The 25,603-nt window shown below is 44.9% G+C and overlaps 1 protein-coding gene across 4 annotated transcripts in view; it reads right to left on the reverse strand.

The window, feature by feature from the left end:
• The window catches only part of WDR7 (WD repeat domain 7), a 237,946-nt gene that overhangs the window by 39,458 nt on the left and 172,885 nt on the right, over positions 1-25,603 (reverse strand). For all 4 annotated transcript variants that reach the window (XM_075268327.1, XM_075268317.1, XM_075268308.1 and 1 more), the window contains 4 exons: positions 18,206-18,323; positions 11,827-11,976; positions 11,008-11,090; positions 5,979-6,078 (listed from right to left, as the gene is read on the reverse strand). In XM_075268327.1, the coding sequence (XP_075124428.1) occupies positions 5,979-6,078; positions 11,008-11,090; positions 11,827-11,976; positions 18,206-18,323 (451 nt within the window). The remainder of the gene's footprint in view (positions 1-5,978; positions 6,079-11,007; positions 11,091-11,826; positions 11,977-18,205; positions 18,324-25,603) is intronic.

The raw sequence follows: 25,603 nt of genomic DNA on the forward strand, positions 1-25,603 counted from the left end.
TGTGTCGGAATCAGTGAAGCAGGGCCTATTGAAGAATGGAAAGAGCTAGAGTTGGTGAAACATCCCCTTTAATATCAACAAGATAGACTCTCCTATTACCAGATATGAGCTTAGAACAGACGTATGTGCGGAATAACCCATGCAAAGGTAAGTCACACCCAGGATACTGTGACGTCACCCTACTCAGTTCAGCTTGTTATCATTAGGCAGGTGGATATAGAGGGGTTATTAGAGGCCATATATGAGCTTGTCGCATTAGAACAGCCTATTGAAGGATGCAGAGAGTTGGAGTTGGTGGAGGTGGTGATTTTCCAAAAATAGCACTACTCTTTTCTATTGGAAAGGCCTGATATCATATTTTAGCTCCAATCAATTGTCGGGTGCAATACCAAACCGAGCCTGCGAACCTAAGTGGCGCTACGCTTAGAAACAAATAAGGCTTTTTTTTCTTTACTAATTTTTGAATTTCTTTGCAGCTTCCTAGTACATCATAAGGAATACTATACATTAACATTACAAAGTACAATTTGCCCTGCAAAAACTAAGCCCTCATATGCCTCTGTGAACAGAAAAAATAATGTGATGGCTTTTGGAAGACTTGGAATGAAACAAACATCAAAAAATGAGTCAGGAAGAGGTTAAAGGGAGTCTGTCACACACAAATTGCCTCCCAAACCAATAATAGTGCCAAGGTGAAAACTTTAATGGGAGCAGAAACATACTGTGACCAGTCCGGGGAGAACATACAAACTCCAGTCCTTGGTTGGATTTGAACCCAGGACTCTAGCGCTGCAGGGCATCAGTTCTAATCGCATATCCAAATGAGCCTGGAAGTGCACTGGAGGTGGGGCTAATTTTGACATATTTTCCTATGAAGAGTCGTGGTATAGACAGAAGCTGTACAGTATATGTCATTCACAGCGCAATGGGCTGCATTGGGCAGGGGCGGCTGAAGACAGCTGAGCGCTTGAGGCTGCCCGTAGGCAACATGGGACCGCCCACAGTGCACTTATGAATATGAAAAATATCCAACGCTTGTATACATAATATGTATATGACATGACAGATCTATAAACATCCCTTAACAACGGGTGCCAAATCTGGGACCCCTAGATTCCAACCTATGATGAGACACCAGCGGGATCCAAGTGGGGTATGAATGGTGTGGTGGCAGCGCATGCATACAAATGTACCCATCCAACCTTATGGCGGTTATAGAAACAGCTAAGTGACTAGGGTAGTTAGGGGAGGGGGGTAGGGTCTAAAATATATAAAAAAATAAAGCATTTAGTAAAAATGTGAACTAGGGTTGAGCCGATCTCGAGATTTCAGGATCGATTTTTAAAATCTGATTTCCGATAATTTTCCAGCTGATTCCGATCACGATTGTGAAATCTGATTGATCGCCGATCAGGATCTGATCTTGATCGCTCAACCCTAGTCAATGCTTCTCTATGGGAAAAGTCACTTTTGGGGTTGAGCCGATCTTGAGATTTCCAATAATTTTCCAGCCAATCCAGATCGTGAAATTTGCTCGATTGCCGAACGGGATCCGATCTTTTCCGAACCCGATCGCTCAACCCTAATGTGAACCAAATTTTTTAATTTTTTTTCAAATACCCGTATTTTTCGGACTATAAGACACACTTTTTTCCCCCCAAATTTGGGGGGAAAAGAAGGGTGCGTCTTATAGGCCGAATGTGGCGCCTGGCATCCGCTGTAATAGAGAGGCGGAAGCTGGCAAGTGATAGACGCCATTACAGGTGCCGGGGCCTGAGACATCGCTGCGCTCCTCTGCCCTACATGAAGCCAGCAGCGGGAGGAGTGATGCTATTCCGCTCCTCCTTCCTCCCGCCGCTGGCTTCATGCTGGGCAGGGCAGCGATGTCTCAGGCCCCGGCGTCTATCCCTCCCCGGCATCCGCCTCTCTAGTACAGCGGATGCCGGGTCTGCAGTCTGTATCAGCGGCCCCTTCTCCCCCGAACCTGTGCCTCCCCCGTACCTGTAAAGATGCAGGCCGGCTCCTGCACGGCGATATCGCAGGAGCCGACCTGTTCGGGTGACAGCCGGGAGCCTAATGAGGCTCCCCGGCCTGTCACTGCTGTATTAGTATTGCGGCTGGTCTCTATGACCAGCCGTAATACTAATACACAGAATGTCCCATAGACGGCAATACAGTTGTATTGCCGTCTATGGGACTTGCAATCAAGCGACCGCAGGTTCAAGCCCCGGGGGGGGGAATAAAATAGTATAAAAAAAAAAAAAAAAAAAAAAAAAAAAAAAGCTTTAAAAATATATAATAAAAATATGAAATAAATAAAAGTTCTAAATCACCTCCTGTCCCTAGAATATATATATATAAAAGTAGAAGATCATATGTCATAAACCACCGGTTTTTTTTCAATAAAAGGTGATCTAAGCAATAGACATTCCCCAAAATGGTAAACTAAAAAGTACTTCTGGCCCCGCAAAAAAAAAAACCACTCTATGCGTCCCCGTACAGCTGCAGGGTCACCTGTCAATGTGGCCTTGCAGCTGTTGCAAAACTACAACTCCCATATATTAAATATTTTACCAGTTTTTGCTTCAAAATTTTTTTTCCCTATTTTCCTCCTCTAAAACCTAGGTGCGTCTTATAGTCCGAAAAATACGGTAACAGTCTAAACCCCCAAACATATTAGAACATCCTAAAATAACAGTGCTCACAGAATGAGGCTACAGGGCAGGGGTAGGGAACGTACGGCTCTCCAGCTGTTGCAAAACTACAACTCCCAGCATGCCTACTTGCTCTGCTTTTCTTGGAACTCCCATGGAAGTGAATGGAGCATGTTGGGAGTTGTAGTTTCACAGCAGCTGGAGAGCCGAAGGTTCCTTCCCCCTGCTATAGGGGGTCGGTGTCCGTGCTAAATTATCTGTAAGTGCATTCGTTTTGCTTTGTGCGTTACAAATGCAGGAAAAAAAAAAAAAAAAATCAGAGGCGCCAAACCTGTAAATCAATAAGCGTCCGTGCACAGTGGGCAGAGCGTGCCCCATATATACAGAGAGGTTTCGGAAGTGGTCGTCAGAGGTCAGAGGTGCTGATAATACGCCGAGCTAAGTGCTGACTGCCACACACAAGCCCGGATGAATCTGCAATGGAAACTCCCCCCTGGCTTTGTTTGCCCTTGTCGGCGCAGACACAGGCCCCACTACTGGATCTTATCTCACCCCCCCCCCCCCAATCCTCTTAAAAATGCGCCGTGCACCGACTACCAAGGTTTTACCGAAAGCTTCTGGAGTTTTATTCGTAATTTTATTGTATTCCTTCTCGACGGGGACAATCTAATTTTCCGATATTGATTGCTCGGAATTTTATCAGATTTAAGCAAAATAACATTTTCATTCAAAGGGTAAAAAAAAAAAAAAAATGAAAAAAATTGTACTTGTAGAAGGTCATTTATAGTAGTGCAAAATGTACGGCACAAAACGCGTTGCAAATCAGATTTTTTTGGAGGGGACGTTGTGCATTGTGGGTCATACTGGAGGACATGGAAGGGCATATTGTCACTCAGCTTTCCCAGAAATAAGAAAGGGTATGTAGGCAAAAATCTGCCGAAATATTACATATAGTCCCCTACCGGTATCATGTTCGTAATAATATAAGAGTCCTGTCTCTTTAAAACAAGGCCAAGTACCCCATACCAATGACATTAACCCCTGGCCTTCCTCCGATGTGTCGTCACATGATTTCCTACAAGGATTTGATATTTTCCGCCTTGTACAGACTCTGCCGACAACTGCACAATCCTTTCTATTTCTCGCAGTTATATCACAGGCCAGGGATTTGCCAGCACGGCCTAGACATGCCGAGGGCGATGAGTGGCGGCCATGCAGACAACGCGGAGACGTCTATAGGGTTATTTGTAGTGTGGACATGATGCGGAGTCAGCACCGGGATAATACCTGAATGACATGACACTGATGACGGATAACATGATAGTCGCTGATGAATTCTGCAATACAGATTATATCAAGTCCATCACGGAGATGTGACATTTAGGGGATATGGATATCCAACCCAGGATCTTCTTCTATAGGGCAAATTGCTTCCACTCTGAAAGACTCAGTGTGACCATGTATTATATTTCACTGGTCAACATGCAATACCACATATCTCCAGCAGTGGCCACTGTCTGCAGCTTCCACATCTGAAGAGTTACAAAATCAGGATACTCCTAGCTGCTATGTCGCCTACTTATCTCCTGAGAGGGAACCATGTTTGAAGCCTTGACATCTGCCTACGGGAAGGGTTAAAGGGATCCTATAATTAAAGTCAAATTATTTCTCGATCACATGTAGAAATAGCCTTAAGAAAGGCTATTCTTCTCCTACCTTTAGATGTCTTCTCCACGCCGACGTTCAGTAGAAATCCAGGTTTTCTTCAGTATGCAAATGAGTTCTCTCGCAGCACTGGGGGGGCGTCCCTAAAGCTGCGAGAAAAATCTCCATTTTCTTCAGGAACGGCCTCTCTGTGCGTCTTCTTCCGGAGCTGGGTTCAAACTACTAGGCCTCGGGCAGCCGACTGTGCATGCCCACAGGCCACATGAAAATGGCCGCTTACGCCAGCTTACTGTGTAAGCGGCCATTTTCTTGTGGCCCGGGCATGCGCAGTCGGCTCTGCCCGAGGCCTAGAAGATTGAAAGCCAGGACGGACGAAGACACAGGGAGAGGACGTTCCTGAAGAAGATGGAGGCGGCGCTGGAGATTTCTCTCACAGCAATGGGGACACCCTCAGTGCTGTTTGAGCGCTAGGGACCGCCCACAGTGCTGTGAGAGAGCTCATTTCCATACAGATGAAAACCGGGATTTCTACCGAACAGCGGTAAGAAAACATCTAAAGGTAGGAGAATAATAGCCTTTCTTAAGGCTATTCCTACCTGTGATTGAGAAAAAATGTGATTTTAATGATAGAATTCCTTTAAAGTGACCCTCACTTTTGAGTAAATCCATAGTACAGAGTATATAGATGTGGAATAACACTATTTCTGGCCATTACAAGGCTTCAGTCTTGCATTATTAAGCCGTTTTTCCCTGTACAGGATCTATCTGTAGTTTGCAGTTCTCCCTGAGCTAGTGGGTGTAAAAGTGCTGTCATAAACCGCAGACAGTAAGAAGAGGAGAATCTGCTCCATAACTGTCTCTTACTCAGTTACAGCATCAGGACCATGCAGGACATATAAAGAGAAGTACTGATATTAATGACCTTGTACAGGAATATGGATTTTATGGACTATCCTTAGGCTAAACCATCAGTATTTGATTGATGGGGTGGCCACTTGTTCTGGGCCATGTCCAGTGGCCATACTATATACAGTACAGAGCTGGAAGCAGTTGGCCTGTGTAAGTTTGAACATAAATATCTGATTGGTTGGGGGGATGCCTGATGGCCCCTGCACTGACCATCTGTTCTGGGTCTCTTCCACTGCCTGTACAGCTCAGCTCCCATTGACTTTGGAAGCAGCCCCGCATAGCTGATCAGTGCAGGAGCTACAAGGCCCATTGTGTAGGATTGGCAGGGACTGGAGAAGTAAATTACAGTGTATGGGGGAATTGAAGGGGTTAATGTTAGTCAGGAGCCTCCTTTAAGTGATCAGATAGCATGCTCTGACTTCATGGTGATGAGCGTTTTGGCGCGTCTCATTGATCAGCTGACAGGCGCTCTCCGCATTTCATTACATTAAAACGTGTCCGGTTCAAAGATCCATGAGCGACACGATGGGATGACAGCACGGCATAATGCACACCTTGCAAAGCGGCGAGTGTTTTAATTTCTTAGCCGCCGGCGTCTGACCTACCCTCTGATCTCCTGATACCAGAGAGCACCGGCTCCTTACTCTCTTCATTAAAATATTGATCTAGATCGCATTAGACGGAATATTACAGCAAAAAAACAAGCAAACGGCTGCAAACGTCCCGGAAGCTCCGCCCCCTCCATCTTACCTGGCATTTTCCAGTCCGTATGTCGTACAGGGCGACCGTCCCGAGGCGCGCTCCCACTGCTATTCTGTGACTGCGTTCGCAGTAACTGACCATGTAGAATCTAGAAAAGGAAGAAACAGAATGGGGATTACCAGGAAGCGGAGCATTACAAGAAGTTTTCTAGGGTTTTTTTTTGGTTTTTTATTTGGCAGGGGACTCTTCAGAGCCCGCGCCGGGTAGCGATTGCTTCCGCTGTACCCCCCATGGCTAAGCCCTGGCCAGTTGATCCCAAAGTTTGGATGGGGTCAAGGGTCTTTCACTTGATTTTCTCCATGCCAAAGCCATCACCCCATGGCTATAGGGCCCTTGCTTTGTGCCCATGGGTGCAGTCACGCTGGAACAAGAAAGAACCAATCCCCTAAACCACAAGGACAACTGTCCAAAATATCTTGCTGTGCTGCACAATGAACATTACCCTTCACAGGAAATAAGGGGTCAAATCCTGAAAACCAGCCCCGCACCATTATCCCTCCTCCACCACATTTTACAGTACGCACTGCCGCATTCCAGTAAGTAGTGTTTTCCGGATTCATCCATCAGACTGCCATACAGTGACAGGTGATCCATCACTCCAATGACGACGTGCTTTACACCGCTCCAGCTGATGCCTGGCATTGTGCACGATGGTCTTTGGTGTCCATGCAGATGCTTTACCAGGGAAATCTCTTACAAGAAGCTCCTAACGTCCAGACTGATGTCAACTGCAGCGGCGGTTTCGTGGTGGGCGATACAATAAGCCATTTCTATGCACCGCACACTTCAGCCCTAGGTGTCGCCCAATTACCCAAACCCAATCATAAGGGTAAGTTCAGACAGATCAGCCCTCCTTGAGTGCCGCTTCTGATACACAAGCCATGTGATGTCACCTTCAGCAGTCACATGATCTGTCTGCACCTGAATTGGGCTGAGCTGCAATACCAAGCACAACCACTATACAATGTATGGCGCTGTGCTTGGTAAGTAGTAAAGAGGTTGTAGTGCTCGGTGGGATCCCAGCCACTGATCTTCTTCCAATGACCTAACCTAAAGGGGGTTCCCAGTCTAAAAACATTGCTGACTTATCCAAAGGCGAGGTCATCAGTATCTGATCGATAGGGGTTCAATACCCGAGCTATGCTTAGCAGCTGATATGCAGAGAATGGATCAGGAAGCAGACAGCGCTGTTCTCTGTGTAGTGGCCAGATCAGGTACTGCAGATCAGCTCCCATTCATATGTATGGGACCTAAGCTCAAAAACAGTGCTGTCTGCTTCCCGCTCTATTCTCTGTGTACTAGCTGTTGCAAACTGCCAATATATGTGGTCCCAGGTATCAGCCTCCCAAAGATCTGATATCAGTGACATTTTTTAGGACAGGTCCTCAATATGTTTAAAGGGATCCTATCATTGGATACCTTTTTTTCCTCAATAACTCGTAGGAATAGCCTTAAGAAAGACTATTCTTCTCCTACCTTTAGATGTCTTTTCCGCGCCGCTGTTCGGTAGAAATCCCGGTTTTCTTTGGTATGCAAATGAGTTCTCTCGCAGCACTGAGGACCGCCCCCAATGCTCCAGCGACACCTCTATCTTCTTCTGGAACACCCTCTCCCTGCGTCTTCTTCCGTCCTGGGTTTCGATCTTCTAGGCCTTGGGCAGAGCCGACTGCGCACGCCCAGGCCACAAGAAAATGGCCGCTTACACCAGCTTACTGTGGCCGCGAACATGTGGGGTCAGCTCTGCACGAGACCAGAGGCCTAGAAAATTGAAACCCAGGACGGTAGAAGACAAGGAGAGGGCGTTCCAGAAAAAGATGGAGGAGTCGCTGTAGAGTTCTCTCGCAGCATTGGGGACGCCCCCAGGGCTATTTAAGGGCTGAGGACCGCCCCCAGTGCTGCGAGAGAACTAATTTGCATACTGATGAAAACCAGGATATCTATGAAACGGCAGCGCGGAGAAGTCATCTAAAGGTAGGAGAAGAATAGCCTTTCTTAAGGCTATATCTACGTGTTATCGAGGAAAAAAAGAGTATCCAATGATAGGATCCCTTTAACCTTTTAATGGCTGCAGAGACTCCCTCTAAGCCAAACAAGTGAAAGATGACCCAAAGGATCTTAAGAACGCAATAATAGGTGAGAACTCTCATTCTTTTGTGAGACGCCTCGGCCAGCTGAGCAGTATGCGGATCTTACAGGAGTGACGTGTGACGCTGCAGGAAATCTCATTTCTCCAGGAATAAACCTCCCCGAGCAGTTAATAGCTCTCATTCTTCACGGACAGCGACCAATGAGGAAAACATCCTGCAATCTGTCTTGGCTTTCCTTTGCACACTTGGCTGCTCAATCTCAAACGCAAATGAAGCCTCGTCCGTCCTCGCCAATGGTTATAAATGGGTTTGCACAGATGATGGAATTTGAAGGCTTGGTGCAGAGCGTTGGCTTTAAAATAGACCGGGCCGTTTACTCCCATTATCCTGTTTCTTGACCCCGAAATGTATTAACAGTGGGCTGCCACGTAACTTCTTCAGTAAGCTGTTCAATGTGTCATGTGTCGTAAAGAGTGAAGGGTCCCTGCTCATCTATTGCTGTATGACTTGGTCGATGTGTCCTCCAGGGCTGGGGAGGGGGTTACATGACCATCTCTGAAGAGATGGGACTATCACTCAGCTTTCCCAGAAACATAGCTACTGAAGACAAATAACATTTACACAGCTTCCATTCAGGATAGGCTATACATAGGTCATTGGTGGGTGGCCCCCGCATGGATCAGCTGTTTGAGGTTGCTATACAGTGCACAGAGCCAGAAGTAGACAGTGTAACCCATAGTAAATCTGTCTTTGGTGAGCTCCCTTTAGTGGTGCCGGTCCAAAAGGTCTTGATACCTTTTGTTTCATACACAAGTTGTCTTCGGTTGCGTGGAGGTATCTACACGAGTCCTGTATCTCAGCCACTTTACTTATCTATTAACGTATCCAAAATCCCATTGCCCTGATTATCTTAATGCAAAGTCCTCCACTCAGTTTAGGAGATGGAGTCCCCCATTTTTTTTTTTACAAAGAGTGTCTCTCTTTGGAGGACCTGCCCTGTCCAGTGGTTTGAATGGACATGGTGTAATACTCCATTTCTCCTGTGGTGGTGCTGTAGGAAAACGGAACACTTGCCGCCAGGTTTCCCCACAGATCACAACCGATCCCTAGTGGTCCCAGATATGCTGTGGTCAGCTATTGTCAAGCAATCCTTCTACACAGTCCAGTCATATTAATGTGACCATCGACAACTTTTGACATCAACGTTAAATAACCAATCACAGAGGCCACGTGTCATCAGCCATCTGGGTGCACTCACCATTGTCGAAGGCACGATGGATGGATCAACACAGGTATGCATCTATCCTTGCGGACCATGTTCACCCCTACATGCGAAATGTTTTTCCTCAGGATGATGGCATCTACCAGCAGGACAATGCGACGTGTCATAAAGCTCGCAGTGTACGTGCGTGGTTCGAGGAGCACCAGGATGAGTTTACCGTACTCACTTGGCCAGCAAATTCCCCAAACTTGAACCCAATCGAGAATCTGTGGGACCACCTCGATGAGGTCATTCGCGCCATGGATGCTCAACCGCAAATCTTTTTCACTTGACTAGTGGAAACTCCAACGGCTGCTTAGTGAGTGCACTCTATTGGTGGAGACAGGTTACAAAGAGCGTCTTACTCTGGAGAAACTGTCCTGTATTAGCGAGACAACCCAGTGGCATGAATGTACATGTTGTAATACTTCATTTCTCCTCCGGAGGTGCTGTAGGGAAGTTGAACACTTGCTGTTACCCCATAGATCACAGCTGATCCCTGGATCAGCAATGGAGATAAGTGGCTGCCAGTGAACTCTACCACTGCTTATCTTTAGGCATCTTGCGTAGCATAGGCTTTTTTCACAGACTTATTAATTTTCAATGGAAGAGTCGGGTCCGTGAAAACAGAGTCAGGTTTCTGATCCATCAAAAACGTGTGAACAGAGACCAAGAGAGATTAATAAAAATTGCGCACAGGTCCCCATGTGAAGGAACTCTGTACGTGTAGCTTCACTTTAGGATACAGTTCCAATAGTTCATTATATTATATATTTTCTATGATCTTTGACCCCTCCGATCATCCAGGACCGATTCCGGATTGCAGGCCTGTATAGACGATCGCCATACAATGAGAAGTGCCTGCCTTGCAGTCTGTTCCCGTCCTGTCCGCCCTGTCGCCTGGTCATTTGCTTACCGCCGAGTCGTTAAAGCGAGTTTAATGGAGAGCGGGACAGCAAATAACTCACATTTTACAAGTGGCGTTTCATCACTGGCCTCCGTTTACAGGGAAGGTAATTAAGACGCGAGGTAATAAAAGCTCCAATTTCAATTATCTCCGACAAAAAAGGATTCTGTTGAACAAGCAGTTCTGTTCACGGATATCTCCGGAGCTTTAGATTTGTCTCCATTTATCTACATCTAGAAAACCGTGGGCCGGGAATACGACCCTCATCAGGCAGAGCGGCGGCCACACATGGCGAGATTTATGAAGACTTATGTTATAAAGTGTTATATAATATTGTGTTACATTATATCTGTATACACACCCATTGCTGGATGACAACAAATATGGCGGACATTTGAGATCCTAAACTTTGGTTTAATTTTGCACTGATACCATTATATGAATTCGCCATTCAGGACCTCAGGAAAGCTGGGGGGGGAGGGGGGGACCTTGTGGTGCCTGGATGATGTTACCCAACTGACCGATCTTTCTCCCCCTGGGAGGGGAGCTGGGATGTTCAGCTGGCTCTATCAAAATCTGCGGGTTTGGTTGACATTATTATAATGTGTATGGCCACTCACAGACCATACACCGTTATCACATGAGAATCCGGGACCGGACACATACAGCTCTGCTACATTTGCATCTTCTGAAGTCCTCAATCCCACACTGACTCAGGGTCGTAGCGCCCCCCAGCTTTGACAACTAACACAAGAAACGTACCGACATATGGATGGGAAGCATTCCTGCAGCCCCTTCTTCTTCAGCAAGGATCCTTCCAGGCAGTACATTATAATGTCCATAACCTACAATATAAACCACAGAAACAACACTCAGACGATAGATAGATAGATAGATAGATAGATAGATAGATAGATAGATAGGAGATAGATAGATAGATAGATAGATAGATAGATAGGAGATAGATAGATAGATAGATAGATAGGAGATAGATAGATAGATAGATAGATAGGAGATAGATAGATAGATAGATAGGAGATGATAGATAGATAGATAGATAGATAGATAGATAGATAGATAGATAGATAGATAGATAGATAGGAGATAGATAGATAGATAGGAGATAGATAGATAGATAGGAGATAGATAGATAGATAGATAGATAGATAGGAGATAGATAGATGGATAGGAGATAGATAGATAGATAGATAGATAGATAGATAGATAGATAGATAGATAGATAGATAGATAGGAGATGATAGATAGATAGATAGATGGATGGATGGATGGATGGATGGATGGATGGATGGATGGATGGATGGATGGATGGATGGATGGATGGATAGATAGATAGATAGATAGATAGATAGATAGGAGATAGATAGATGGATAGGAGATAGATAGATAGATAGATAGATGATAGATAGGAGATAGATAGATAGATAGATAGATAGATAGATAGATAGATAGATAGATAGGAGATAGATAGATGGATAGGAGATAGATAGATAGATAGATAGATAGATAGATAGATGATAGATAGATAGATAGATAGATAGATAGATAGATAGATAGATGTACCTCCACCAAAAGATCAACCACATCTGATGGCATTTTCTCAATGAGTATTTCAATGACCCTCAGTATTTCTCCTTTGGCTCGGGCCAAAGCTGTAGTGTGTATATTCTGCTGAGACTGGGTATTGGCAGCCATTGCGGTGTGTCTGTGAACCTGCAAAGACAGAAGTAGAAATAGTTTTTACTACACCAATAAATATAATTTACAGGACAACCTACATTTAGATAGGCTTTTTCTTAAAGGGAGTGTGTCAGTAGACCCCAGCATATCACCCCAGCTCCAAAGATATATAGTTTAGTGTCACCAGAACCAGCATATCACCCCAGCCCTGCACATAGACAAGTTAGTGTCACCTGACCCATATCTTGTGAATTGTTGCCTCTGGTGCCGAGATATTGAGGTTTATGTCAATATGCAAATGAGCTTTTTGGAGCAAAGAGGGCTTTGCCACTTACTTTCTTGGAGCAAAGGCCACATCCTTGTTGCACCAAACAGCTCAATTGCATATTGGCAAAAACAGCAATATTTTGGCAATAGGGAATTGGTGGCTTCATGAAGGAGAGGGGGCTACACTGCTCATTTGACCCAATAAAATTTAGGGTTCATCAACGCATGGCGTTCCTTTTCCAATATATGTGAGGGATATAGTGGAGCTGCAGTCCGGTCACGGTCACTAATGCTATAAGCTTGATGGCTTACATTATACTTGTCATCTCCATTTGTAAATACAGTCCTATACATGGACTTAGGCTTGAAGTCAAATCTGAGAACTAAGGACAGTGACTGGACTGCAGCTCCACTATATATACTGCATGTACAGTGGAAAAGAAAGGTCATGCGTTGACATACCTTTTATTTCATTGGGTCGAGGGGCTCAATAGAGCAGCGTGGCCCCTTCCTTCTCACAGTCACCAATCTCCCTAGCTCATAGTCCTTAACTATCAAGTTCCCTCTAGAAAACTAACTACTTGAATTTTCCTGTTTAGGCAAGACAAAAGGTTAAAATAACATAACTATATCTGTAGCAGGGAGGAAGTAAAGGACTGCTTTAATGCTTTGCTAATAGCAGAGGGTCCACATCTAGTCTACGGATTATTATGGGTCATCTACTATATTCTCCGTCCCCATGCTAAATGCTTCCAATAAGAGCGACCATGCAAACACTTAGTAAGGGATGAAGCTGATACGGGACTACTGACCAGCAATAAACAACACAGCAGATTGTAAAGAGTTAATGATGAGAAAACAAGGAACACACAGAAAACGTATGAGGAGAAGTGCCGGCTATTAACCGCACAGGAAGGCATTAGAGAGGAAGCGGGTTATGCAGTGTTAGCATAGTCCTAATATGTAGCTACCATGTGTATGGGTGATGGTAGGATTTATGGATGGACACCATGGTATTTAACCCATTAAACAGTAAGGGTAACCAGAGCAGCACTGACACTGGGGTAGGGGACACCGGCCACTAAGTCTAATAGACGCTGACAAGTCCCAGTACTGGGCTAGAATCAGCCTGCATAGAACAGGGAGCTGATGGGGTCAGGTAATGTACACAACCAGATCTCAAAGAGACATGTGATAAAAATGGGGAAGGGGGTATTACATAAAGGGGTGGAACTGAAAAGTAAGGAAGGATGAAGGGAAGGAGAGGAGAAAGAAGAGGAACAGAAAGAAAAAAAGCATGGAGAATAAGGGGAAAGCAAGAATAAAAACATAGGGGAGGAGAGAGGAAGGAAAAAAGAAGGGAAGAGAAGGAGAAAAGAGGGAAGGGGTGGAGACAAAATAAAAAGAAGGGGATAGGGGAAGAATCGGGGGGAAAATAGAAAGATGAGAAGGGGAAGGAAAGTGAGAAAAAAAAGGGAGGCAAAGAAGAAGCGACAATGAGGAAGGGGAAGAGAGGGAGAGAAAGACAGGAAGAAGGGGAGGAGAAAGAGAGGGAAAAGGAAGGAAAGGAAAAGGAAAGGGGAAGACAAAGAAGGGACTAAGGCAAACAAAAAGACGGGAGAGGAACGGGAAGAGGGGAATGAAAGATGGGGAGGAGAGATCAAGAGTAAAAAGAAGGGAAGAGGAAAAAGAGGAGAATGAAGGAAAGACAGACAAAAGAGACGTAAGGGGGAGTAGGAGAGAAAGTTATAGGTGGGGGCGGGAGAAAGAAGCACAAGCGGAGGACAAAAATATAGGGAAAGGAGCAGAGGGGAGAGAGAAAACAAAGAAAATAAAGAAATAGAGAAGAAAAAGGGCAAAGTATAAAGAGGAGAGAGAGAAGGAGATAGCGAGAGAAGGAAAGGGGAAGAAGGAGACGGGGCTAGGTGAGAAAGAAGGGAGAGAAAAGAGATGGAAGGGAAAGGAGCATGAAAATTCAATGAGAGAAGGTGGAAGAGGAGGAGAAACATTAAGGGAGAGGAAAAAATAGAAAGGGAGAGAAGAAATGAGAGGAGGGAAAATGGGCATATAGAGGCGGCAAAGAGGAGAGGGAAGGGACAGTAAAATAAGTGACTAAAACTTATACTTGATGGGGTTAATGTAATTATATATTCAGAATCACACGGGAAAACCCTCACTACAACTGGTTACTGGGGTGTATCCAAAAAAACCTGTGCCAAAGCAATGACATTCAGCTTCACAGCAGTTAGTAAAGCAAGACAATGTAGTGACACTTCCAAGAGTGGCCACTAGGGCTTAATTAGCTCTATATAATAGGTCTCTGCGGCACTTTTTACTTCTCTGTTATTTTAACCTGTGGAGATCTTTCTTTACAGGTTTTAGAGTGCTATTGATGTATCGGCTGTCCCTCTGAATGATAGGGCGATCAATTGGATTTAATTTCAATTTTGTCATAAAGAATAGTAAACTGGGCTGAAGCTCCTGAACGCTCTCGGGAGGACGAGAAAACCTTCAATAATTACGGCTGCCATCTCTAATTGCCTGCCTGAGATGTACAGAGGGAATGGCAGCCAGAAAAGTCACCGCCATATGAGCGTATCTCCTGGTTTATTAATGTTCTCAACTCAGCAATATATTGTACTAGATACAGTGTTGGCCAAAAGTATTGGCCCCCCTGCAATTCTGTCAGATAATACTCGTGTTCCTCCAGAAAATGATTACAAGCACAAACTCTTTGGTATTATTATCTTCATTTATTTTGCTTGCAATGAAAAAACACAAAAGAGAATGAAAAAAAAAAGTCAAATCATTGATCATTTTACACAAAACTCCAAAAATGGGCCGGACAGAAGTATTGGCGCCCTCAGCCTAATACTTGGTAGCACAACCTTTAGACACAATAACTGCGCACAACCGCTTCCGGTAACCAGCAATGAGTTTCTTACAAGGCTCTGCTGGAATCTTAGACCATTCTTCTTTGGCAAACTGCTCCAGGTCCCCCCTGAGATGTGAAGGGGGCCTTCTCCAAACTGCCATCAAGAGATCTCTCCCCCTCCCCCACAGGTGTTCTATGGGATTCAGGGCTGGACTCATTGCTGCCACTTTACAAGTCTCCAGGGCTTTCTCTCACCACCATTTTCTAGTGCTGACCTTAAGTGTATTTTGGGTCATTGTCCTGCTGGAAGACCCCTGACCTCTGAGGGAGACCCCGCTTTCTCACACTGGGCCCTACATTATGCTGCACAATGTGTTGGTCGTCTTCAGACTTCATAATGCCATGCACACGGTCAAGCAGTCCAGTGCCAGAGGCAGCAAAGCAACCCCAAAACATCAGGGACCCTCCGCCATGTCTGACTGTAGGGGGCGTCTTCTTTTCTTTGAAGGCCTCTTTTTTTCCTGTAAACTCTATGTTGAGGCCTTTTCCTACTTTTGTCTCATCTGACCAGAGAACATTCTTCCAGAACGTTTTTGGCTTTCTCAGGTAAGTTTTGGCAAACTCCAGCCTGGCTTTTTTATGTCTCTGGGTAAGAAGTGGGGTCTTCCTGGGTCTCCTACCATACAGTCCCTTCTCATTCAGACGCTGACACTGGATAGTACGGGGTGACACTGTTGTACCCTCGGACTGCAGGGCAGCTTGAACTTGTTTGGATGTTAGTCGAGGTTCTTTATCCGCCATCCGCACAATCTTGCGTTGAAATCTCTCGTCAGTTTTTCTTTTCCGTCCACATCTAGGGAGGTTAGCTACAGTGCCATGGGCTTTACACTTCTTGATGACACTGCGCACAGTAGACACAGGAACATTCAGGTCTTTGGAGATGGACTTGTAGCCTTGAGATTGCTCATGCTTCCTCACAATTTTGCTTCTCAAGTTCTCAGACAGTTCTTTGGTCTTCTTTCTTTTCTCCATGCTCAATGTGGTCACACAAGGACACAGGACAGAGGTTGAGTCAACTTTAATCCATTTCAACTGGCTGCAAGTGTGATTTAGTTATTGCCACCACCTGTTAGGTGCCTCAGGTAAGTAACAGGTGCTGTTAATTACACAAATTAGAGAAGCATCACATGATTTTTCAAACAGTGCCAATACTTTTGTCCACCCCCTTTTTTATGTTTGCTGTGGCATTATATCCAATTTGACTTTTTGACAATTGTTTTTGTGGTTTTCCATTGAAGACAAATTAAATGAAAATAATAATACCAAAGAGCTTTTGCTTGCAATCATTTTCTGGAAGAACACGAGTATTATCTGACAGAATTTCAGGGATGCCAAAACTTTTGGCCAACACTGTAACTACAACAGCAAAACCCCTACTGAGCTAGAGAATACTCCTAAACCCCTCAAATACCAAGTCACTGTGTACATACATTACATTACTTATCCTGTACTGATCCTGAGTAACATCCTGTATCATACTCCAGAGCTGCGCTCACTATTCTGCTGGTACAGTCACTCTATACATACATTACATTACTTATCCTGTATTATACTCCAGAGCTGCACTCACTATTCTGCTGGTACAGTCACTGTGTACATACATTATATTACTTATCCTGTACTGATCCTGAGTTACATCCTGTATTATACTCCAGAGCTGCGCTCACTATTCTGCTGGTACAGTCACTGTGTACATACATTACATTACTTATCCTGTACTGATCCTGAGTTACATCCTGTATTATACTCCTGAGCTGCACTCACTATTCTGCTGGTGCAGTCACTGTGTACATACATTACATTACTTATCCTGTACTGATCCTGAGTTACATCCTGTATTATACTCCAGAGCTGCACTCACTATTCTGCTGGTACAGTCACTGTGTACATACATTACATTACTTATCCTGTACTGATCCTGAGTTACATCCTGTATTATACTCCAGAGCTGCACTCACTATTCTGCTGGTACAGTCACTGTGTACATACATTACATTACTTATCCTGTACTGATCCTGAGTTACATCCTGTATTATACTCCAGAGCTGCACTCACTATTCTGCTGGTGCAGTCACTGTGTACATACATTACATTACTTATCCTGTACTGATCCTGAGTTACATCCTGTATTATACTCCAGAGCTGCGCTCACTATTCTGCTGGTACAGTCACTCTATACATACATTACATTACTTATCCTGTATTATACTCCAGAGCTGCACTCACTATTCTGCTGGTACAGTCACTGTGTACATACATTATATTACTTATCCTGTACTGATCCTGAGTTACATCCTGTATTATACTCCAGAGCTGCGCTCACTATTCTGCTGGTACAGTCACTGTGTACATACATTACATTACTTATCCTGTACTGATCCTGAGTTACATCCTGTATTATACTCCAGAGCTGCACTCACTATTCTGCTGGTACAGTCACTGTGTACATACATTACATTACTTATCCTGTACTGATCCTGAGTTACATCCTGTATTATACTCCAGAGCTGCACTCACTATTCTGCTGGTACAGTCACTGTGTACATACATTACATTACTTATCCTGTACTGATCCTGAGTTACATCCTGTATTATACTCCAGAGCTGCACTCACTATTCTGCTGGTACAGTCACTGTGTACATACATTACATTACTTATCCTGTACTGATCCTGAGTTACATCCTGTATTATACTCCAGAGCTGCACTCACTATTCTGCTGGTACAGTCACTGTGTACATCTGCCTAGTTATACAGTGACAGGGGAACATGTAATGTATCAGTGAAGAACTATAAAGATTTACTATCCAGAAGTCTAAAAAATCCAGTTAAGGCTATATCTGCTCTAACCCAGCTTTCCCAGAATCAGACCTAACAGAAACGTAGAGGACAACTACAGTTTACCAACACTGCTTGGATTCCTTGCTGCCTCGTATACGGGGGGAAGGTTTATCATGCTGCACACATCTCCCGGGCTTTGCCCAGGACTAAGAAGAAACTTTAATAGAAACCTATGCGGACTTAGCCATGCAGAGCGGAGAGGACGGGGAAGGATTTTTACCTCCTTAGCAATCGTTGTTATGAAGGCGGGTGGTCTGGCCGTGGCAATGAGCGACAGAGCGTGTCGTGCGGAGCGGGCGGAGTCAGCTGCAGGGCTCAGGGGTAACCCGATTGTGATGCTAAACAGGGATCAGGCAGGAAAGAAGGGGGAAAAAAAAGAACAAAAAAAAATAGTCAGCATTAGAAATATATAGAGTGAAAAGATTAGACACAGCTTATAATGTCAGTGGCGGGTCAATGGGATCACTCAGACAGTTAGAATATAATGGACTCCCGACAATGAGCCGCCATTACAAGTCCGGGTGTTCCTGCGCCAAACACACAATCCAATAATTAAGCGTGAAGATTGAAAACACTATGTGAACGTGTCCGCCGCGCTAAAGGACCCTTGTTAACAAATCACGCGCTCAATACGTATCACAAAGACCCCGGCCATGCAGGGTTTTACATAGCAGATGGGTGCGGTATAAAGAACTTCCTCTGCAGGGACTGTGACGAAACTCGCAACAAGTCCCATCGCACATCAGCAATGTGGTCGGGGGTCACCAACGTATGGGCGGGCAATGGTCACAAGCCAGACCTCCAACTATCAAAGGATCTAAAGGGGAACAAAAAGTGCGGCACGCTATGCCAACTTATGTAACGTAAGGCCCACCTCCAGCATTGCCCACAATCACATTGGCTTTGCCTACGTTTCTTTGTGCCGTATACTGTATAATGCCCATGTCATGGCGCAGACGCAGCATGCCCTATGTTGTAATGTCCCTCTGAATATGCCCCCACATTATAATGCCCCCTACAGTTTCCCTACACTATATAATGCCCCTGTCATGGGCCACACATAGTATGCCCCCACATTATAATGCCGCCCTCCAGTTGCCCTACACTGTATAATGCCCATCATGACCCAGACACAGTATGCCCTCACATTATAACGTTCATCTGAATGTGATCTTACAATATAGTGTTCCCCTCACTGTATAATGCCCCCATCATGACCCAGACACAGTATGCCTATACATTATAATGTCCTCACTGTATAATGCCCCCTCAGTTGCCCTCACAGTATAAGGCCCCTGTCATAGCCCATAAATAGTACGCCCATATATTTTCTATACTGGAGACCCCACCCTTATATTTACTATACTGGGGACCCCACCCTTATATTTACTATACTGGGGACCCCACCCATATATTTACTACACTGGGGACCCCACCCATATATTTACTACACTGGGGACCCCACCCATATATTTACTATACTGGGGACCCCACCCATATATTTACTATACTGGGGACCCCACCCTTATATTTACTATACTGGGGACCCCACCCATATATTTACTATACTGGGGACCCCACCCATATATTTACTATACTGGGGACCCCACCCATATATTTACTACACTGGGGACCCCACCCATATATTTACTACACTGGGGACCCCACCCATATATTTACCATACTAGGGACCCCACCCTTATATTTACCATCCTAGGGACCCCACCCATATATTTACTATACTGGGGACCCTACCATTATTAGTTACCATACTAGGGACCCCACCCTTATATTTACTATACGACAGACCCCTCCCACCCTTATATTTACTATACTAGGGACCCTACCATTATTAGTTACCATACTAGGGACCCTACCTTTATATTTACCATACTAGGGAACCTACCCCTTAGCTTTACAACACTAGGCTCCCGACCCTTATATTTGCCATACTTGGGACCCTACCTTTTTACTTACTATACTAGGAAACCTATCCTTATAGTTACATTACTAGGCACACTACCCTTACATTTACCTTACTAGGGACCCCACCCTTATATTTAGGCACCCTACTCATATTTACAGTTCTGGTGACCCTACCCTTATACAGTATGTATGGAACTAGTTTCCATCCATTAAATTTACATAAAATATGATCCTACCCTATATATATATATTTATTTATTTTTTCTATTACTTTTTATATACTATGATTTTTTATTTTTCTTAACAAGCAGCCATATTAGATACAACATGTGACATAGTGATGACTACTAGAGCCCTCCGTCTCGCTAAGAGATACGAATACCCCAGGATCCTTCCTCGGACACAGGCGCGGTGCATCCGTTCTTGTGCTGGCAGTAGTTTGGAGTAACCGCAGCTCTTTTCTCCCTTGCACGTGTTGCTGCCAGCAGGACGACGTCTTCTGTTATCGCCACTTCAGCAAAAAACAGTTTGCAAAGCAACAGGCTCTTGGCTAATTCATTACCATGGCTGAGGAGTGGTAACATGCGGCCAGAGATTAACCCCCTCCTGCAGCTGGACCAGCTGGCTAACATGTCGGCTTTCAGAGTAAAAGCTGCGGATGATGGAGCCGCCACCCTGCACCCAGACTTCAGCTGCAAACAAAGGCAGGTTTAGGCCTATTCCAGAAGCATCGCCAACTGTTATTACTCCTTCACAGCAGTCAAAAGGGGGTAATTGTTCCGCAATATCCGCAGGACATTAGGGCGGGGGCATTACCACATAATGAAGATTGCTGAAAGGCTCCTCTAAATGCACACCAACTTTCCAATCTGTATAGGTATCAATGTATGATAAGACTTCTGCGTTGTGCTATGACAGCGGATCGTCATTGGGACATGTTGTCTTGCAATAGGTTAGAAACAAAGCCGACCGGTGATAGTCGCAGTGTGAATGGCCATGTACTGGTGCATATCTAGAGGAGGCTGAAAATGAAGCAGCTTGGCATCAATGGTTTACACGTGTGAACAATAGCCAATCTTAGAAGCCAAACATTTCCTCATTTAAACAGATTCTATCATTAAAATGCTATTTTTTTTCTGACTAAACACGTAGGAATAGCCTTAATAAAGGCTATTCTTCTCCCACCTTTAGATGTCTTCTCGGTGCCACTGTTCGGTAGAAATACGGGTTTTCTTCGGTATGCAAATGAGTTCTCTTGCAGCACGGGGGGGCGGGCCCCAGCGCTCAAACAGCACTGGGGGCGTCCCTAATGCTGCAAGAGAAATCTCCAGCACCGCCTCCATCTTCTTCTGGAATGGTCTCTCTCTGCGTCTTCTTCCAGCACTATGTTAAAACTTCTACACATGCGCAGTCGGCTCTGCTATCGGGCCTCAGGCAGAGCCGACTGCACATGCCTGTGGCCAGCTTACCCCAGCGCGGGCCACAAGAAAATGGCAGCGGGCATGCCGTGTCAGCTCTGCCCAAGGCCCAACGGCAGAGCCGACTGTGCATGCCTAGAAGTTTGAAGCCAGCGCCGGAAGAAGATGCAGGGAGAGGCCGCTCCAGACAAAGATGGAGGTGGCGCTGGTTCTCTCGCAGCATTGGGGACGCCTCCTGTTCTGCGAGAGAACTCATTTGCATACCGAAGAAAACCGGGATTTCTACCCAACGGTGGTGCAGAGAAGACATCTAAAGGTAGGAGAAGAATAGCCTTTCTTAAGGCTATTCCTACGTGTTAGTCAGAAAAAAATAGCATTTTAATCATAGAATTCCTTTAATAACAGCATCAAATGGCTGGTCACTTTCACAGACCGGGTCAGTGCACACTTCTCCTGCTGCTGTTCTTATTTCAATGGCCTGCTTGGATTCATAACATTATAATCCTATCTGTATTATATCACCAATCATAGACATGTCTATCTGTGCCCTCATAATAGAAATGATATCATTAGACAGGTCACTGCCTTCCATAAAGTTCAGCACACTCCTCTCCTTCTGCTTACACAAAGCCTATGATCTCATTGGATGTGTTGCGTTTTATTCCCATCCATTTTATGACACTGTCCAAGTCACATATAGCTGTGTCCTCAATAACATTATCATATAAGTGGGGAGATAAGTGTCTACACCTAGATTTACCAGTTTACGTCCCGGATACAACACTCCTATCGACATTATCAGAAAATCAACATACTACTCTCCTGCTGCTGTCAATATTTCTATGTTCGGTTTTTATTTAAGTTTATGTTCAATAAAAAAAACTGAATCAGTTTCATGCAGCGGTGTCATCACTACCAGCATGAAAAGTGGTCAGGTCACTGTCTCCAAAAAGACCAGCCCACTACGCTCCTACTGCAGCCATCATTTTCAAAATCAACTTCTATTCAAGGTTAAATATTCCATTCACACCACAACTCTGCCTCAAATATGAACAGTCCTGTCCTCATGATCACCATTACCAATGGAAAGGTCACTGTCTCCAACAAGATCAGCACACTCCTCTTCTGCTGCTCTCACCTCTTCTCATGATCTGCTTGTATTGAAAGTGAAATATTACCTTTCGATTAAGCCTTTATGCAGCCATTTCCCCATCATCACAATCACCAAAGTCACTATCTCCAAAAAGATCAACACACTCCTCTTCTGCTGCTGTCATCCTCCTTATGCCCTGCTTGTATTCAAGGTGGAATATTACCATTCATATTACAATTATACACAGCTAAGTCATCATTATCACTATTGTGATAGGATGTCATTATGATCCCCATCACAAACAGTCAGGTCACTGCCCACAACAAAATCAGAACACTTCCCTTCTGCTGTTCTCACTCTTCTTATGATCTGCTTGTACTGAAAGTGAAATATTACCATTCACATCGCAACTTTATGCAGCCTTGTCATTATTATCACCATCACAAAGGTCACTGCCTCCAACAATATCAGCACACTCCTCTTCTACTGCTCTTAGCCTCCTTATGACCTGCTTGTATTCAAAGTGAATTATTACCATATTACAACACTGCCCAACTATATACAGCCAGGTCCTCATTGTCACCATCACAGTCAGGTCACTGCCTCCAAGAACATCAGCACACTCCTCTTCTGCTGCACTTATCCTTCTTGTGATTTGATTGTATTCAAGATTTTAGGTTTCCATTACAACACTGCCACCTTGACATCCAGTCCATCCTCACCTCCACCAGGTCACTGCTTCAAACAAAATCAACACACTCCCCTTCTGCGGCTGTTTTTACTTACAGAACCCGAAGGCTACAGGCTCCTCCACCTCTGCCTATAGACACCCGCACTCCCATCATATCAGACGCTACAATGGACGGTGAACAGGGGATGAAGGGTGAATTAAGGCTGAGCCAATGTTCTAAGCCCAGATACAAAAATATCCTAGTAAAGACTGACGATGATGATCAGACATTGTAGCTCGTAATTCTAAAGACTAAAGATAAGACCAATTAAGCCCGACAAGATAACATCACCTTTAAGAGTTCATGCCAGGTCATAATGACTTATAGGTCAATATTATTTGGGGTTAACCCATAAATCCAGGGTGGGATTCGGTCAGCACCAGCAGGTTCCCGTGAACTGACTGTTCTCCATCTTGGTAAGTGCAGGAGCTAATTTAACTAATTGCATTCTACTTGAACTATCAACGAGCCTAGTCCATGGTCGCCACCTATTGGCTTGATGATATAGCAAGTGACGTGGTGGCTGTATAAGGTGGACTTGCTGGGGGGGGGGGGTGTCACTAGAAGGGGGAGGGGTCACTCGGAAACTTGCTGGTGGGGGGTTCACTAGAAGATACAGTGTCTATAGGCTGTAACTGATTCACTTGAATATGGCTAAGCTGCAATACCATAAACAGTCTATGGATAAGGGTGGCGCTATTTTTGGTTGGAAAAAAGTATCGCCTAGATATGACCAGGTCACAGAAACCAGTCAATCTGCAGAGGGTTTCTGTGACCCCACTGATGGCCTATCATTAGGATCAGGTAGAAGCAAGACAGGACCAATGTAAGATCCGGGGACAGCATCCAATTCTTGGAAATGTTTCATTTAGACGGGTTCTCCTGGTAGTCTTTGTTTACGTTCTTCCTTGGGGTCTTTATTATGCTGTACCTGGTGACACACTTTCCTTTTTCCCCCAAAAAAATAAGAAAAAACTGAGGAAGGTTGAATCTGCTGCTGGAATATGTCATTATACGGACGGTAGCCTGGGCTGTCATCCCCGGGATCGCTGCAATCTCCCTTCTGTCAGCCAATGATAATAAGTCACTTACTGATTCAATTTTTCTACCCCGAATGAAACTGAACTCGTCTACTCAATTATTACATAGAAATGTCATTAGGAATCAATGCTGATTCCATTTGCCTCCGTTTCGAGGAGTGAATACTGTCAGCCACGTATCAAGACTGTCCAGGCCACTATGGAAATGCTGTTCTCACATGGTCCTCGTGACTGGAGGGGATGGGTAGGATTTGTCCTGGATGTCGGGGAAATCTGGGGGTTGTGGGTGCAAGAGGCCGACCCATGGACCTACCGTTACCGTAAGATAAAGCATAATGGACTGGGTCATGGCTCCTCAGCGGGACGTCATCTTTGTAGTCATCTTGGTCTCCTTTAAGGGTAACATGTTGGGTGACAACCACTAATGGTTTCCACCACAGAGCAATCCTGAAGACCAGACCAAGAAAACACAACTTCCTTACAAAGATCCAACTGGTGCGAGAATCTTATGTCCAAAGTAGGGAAGTATGACAAATACCGCGCCTCATGGAGGGGTAATATGCCTTAGGTAGGTCAATGTCCCACCCCTGGACTAGCATGTTTAACGTTATTGCTTCTTAAGAATACAAAGCAGGCCATGTTTCAAGGCTATTTAAAGGGGATGTCCAGTAACTTGCTATTTATGGCCATTATTATCTAATCAATGATGGGCCAACAAGCGGCCCCTGTAGGGATCAGCTATAAAGGGCTGTTTCCGGTGGCCGTGCTATTTCCCTGTGTTGTGGCTGGAGCTGCAGCGTAACTCCCATTGCTGCCAATGTACAACCTCCTCCCTCACATAAGGATCTAAAAATTGTGACACTATACCATGGGTCAATAAAGACCTATGGGTGTTTTATTGTCCCAAATTGTCCTGACAATTCCCTTAAAGTCCTTGGTCCTTGTCGCTCTTAAAGGGAATCTGTCACCAGACCCCAGCCCTGCAGATAGATAGGTTACTGTCACCAGACCCAGCATATCACCCCAGGCCTGCAGATAGATAGGTTAGTGTCACTAGAACCAGCATATCACCCCAGCCCTGCAGATAGATAGGTTACTGTCACCAGACCCAGTATATCACCCCAGCCCTGCAGATAGATAGGTTAGTGTCACCAGACCCAGTATATCACCCCAGCCTGCAGATAGATAGGTTAGTGTCACCAGAACCAGCATATCACCCCAGCCCTGCAGATAGATAGGTTAGTGTCACCAGAACCAACATATCACCCCAGCCCTGCAGATAGATAGGTTACTGTCACCAGACCCAGTATATCACCCCAGCCCTGCAGATAGATAGGTTAGTGTCACCAGACCCAGTATATCACCCCAGCCTGCAGATAGATAGGTTAGTGTCACCAGAACCAGCATATC

The sequence above is a fragment of the Leptodactylus fuscus genome, chromosome 1 (assembly GCF_031893055.1).
Source record: "Leptodactylus fuscus isolate aLepFus1 chromosome 1, aLepFus1.hap2, whole genome shotgun sequence".
Taxonomy (NCBI): domain Eukaryota; kingdom Metazoa; phylum Chordata; class Amphibia; order Anura; family Leptodactylidae; genus Leptodactylus; species Leptodactylus fuscus.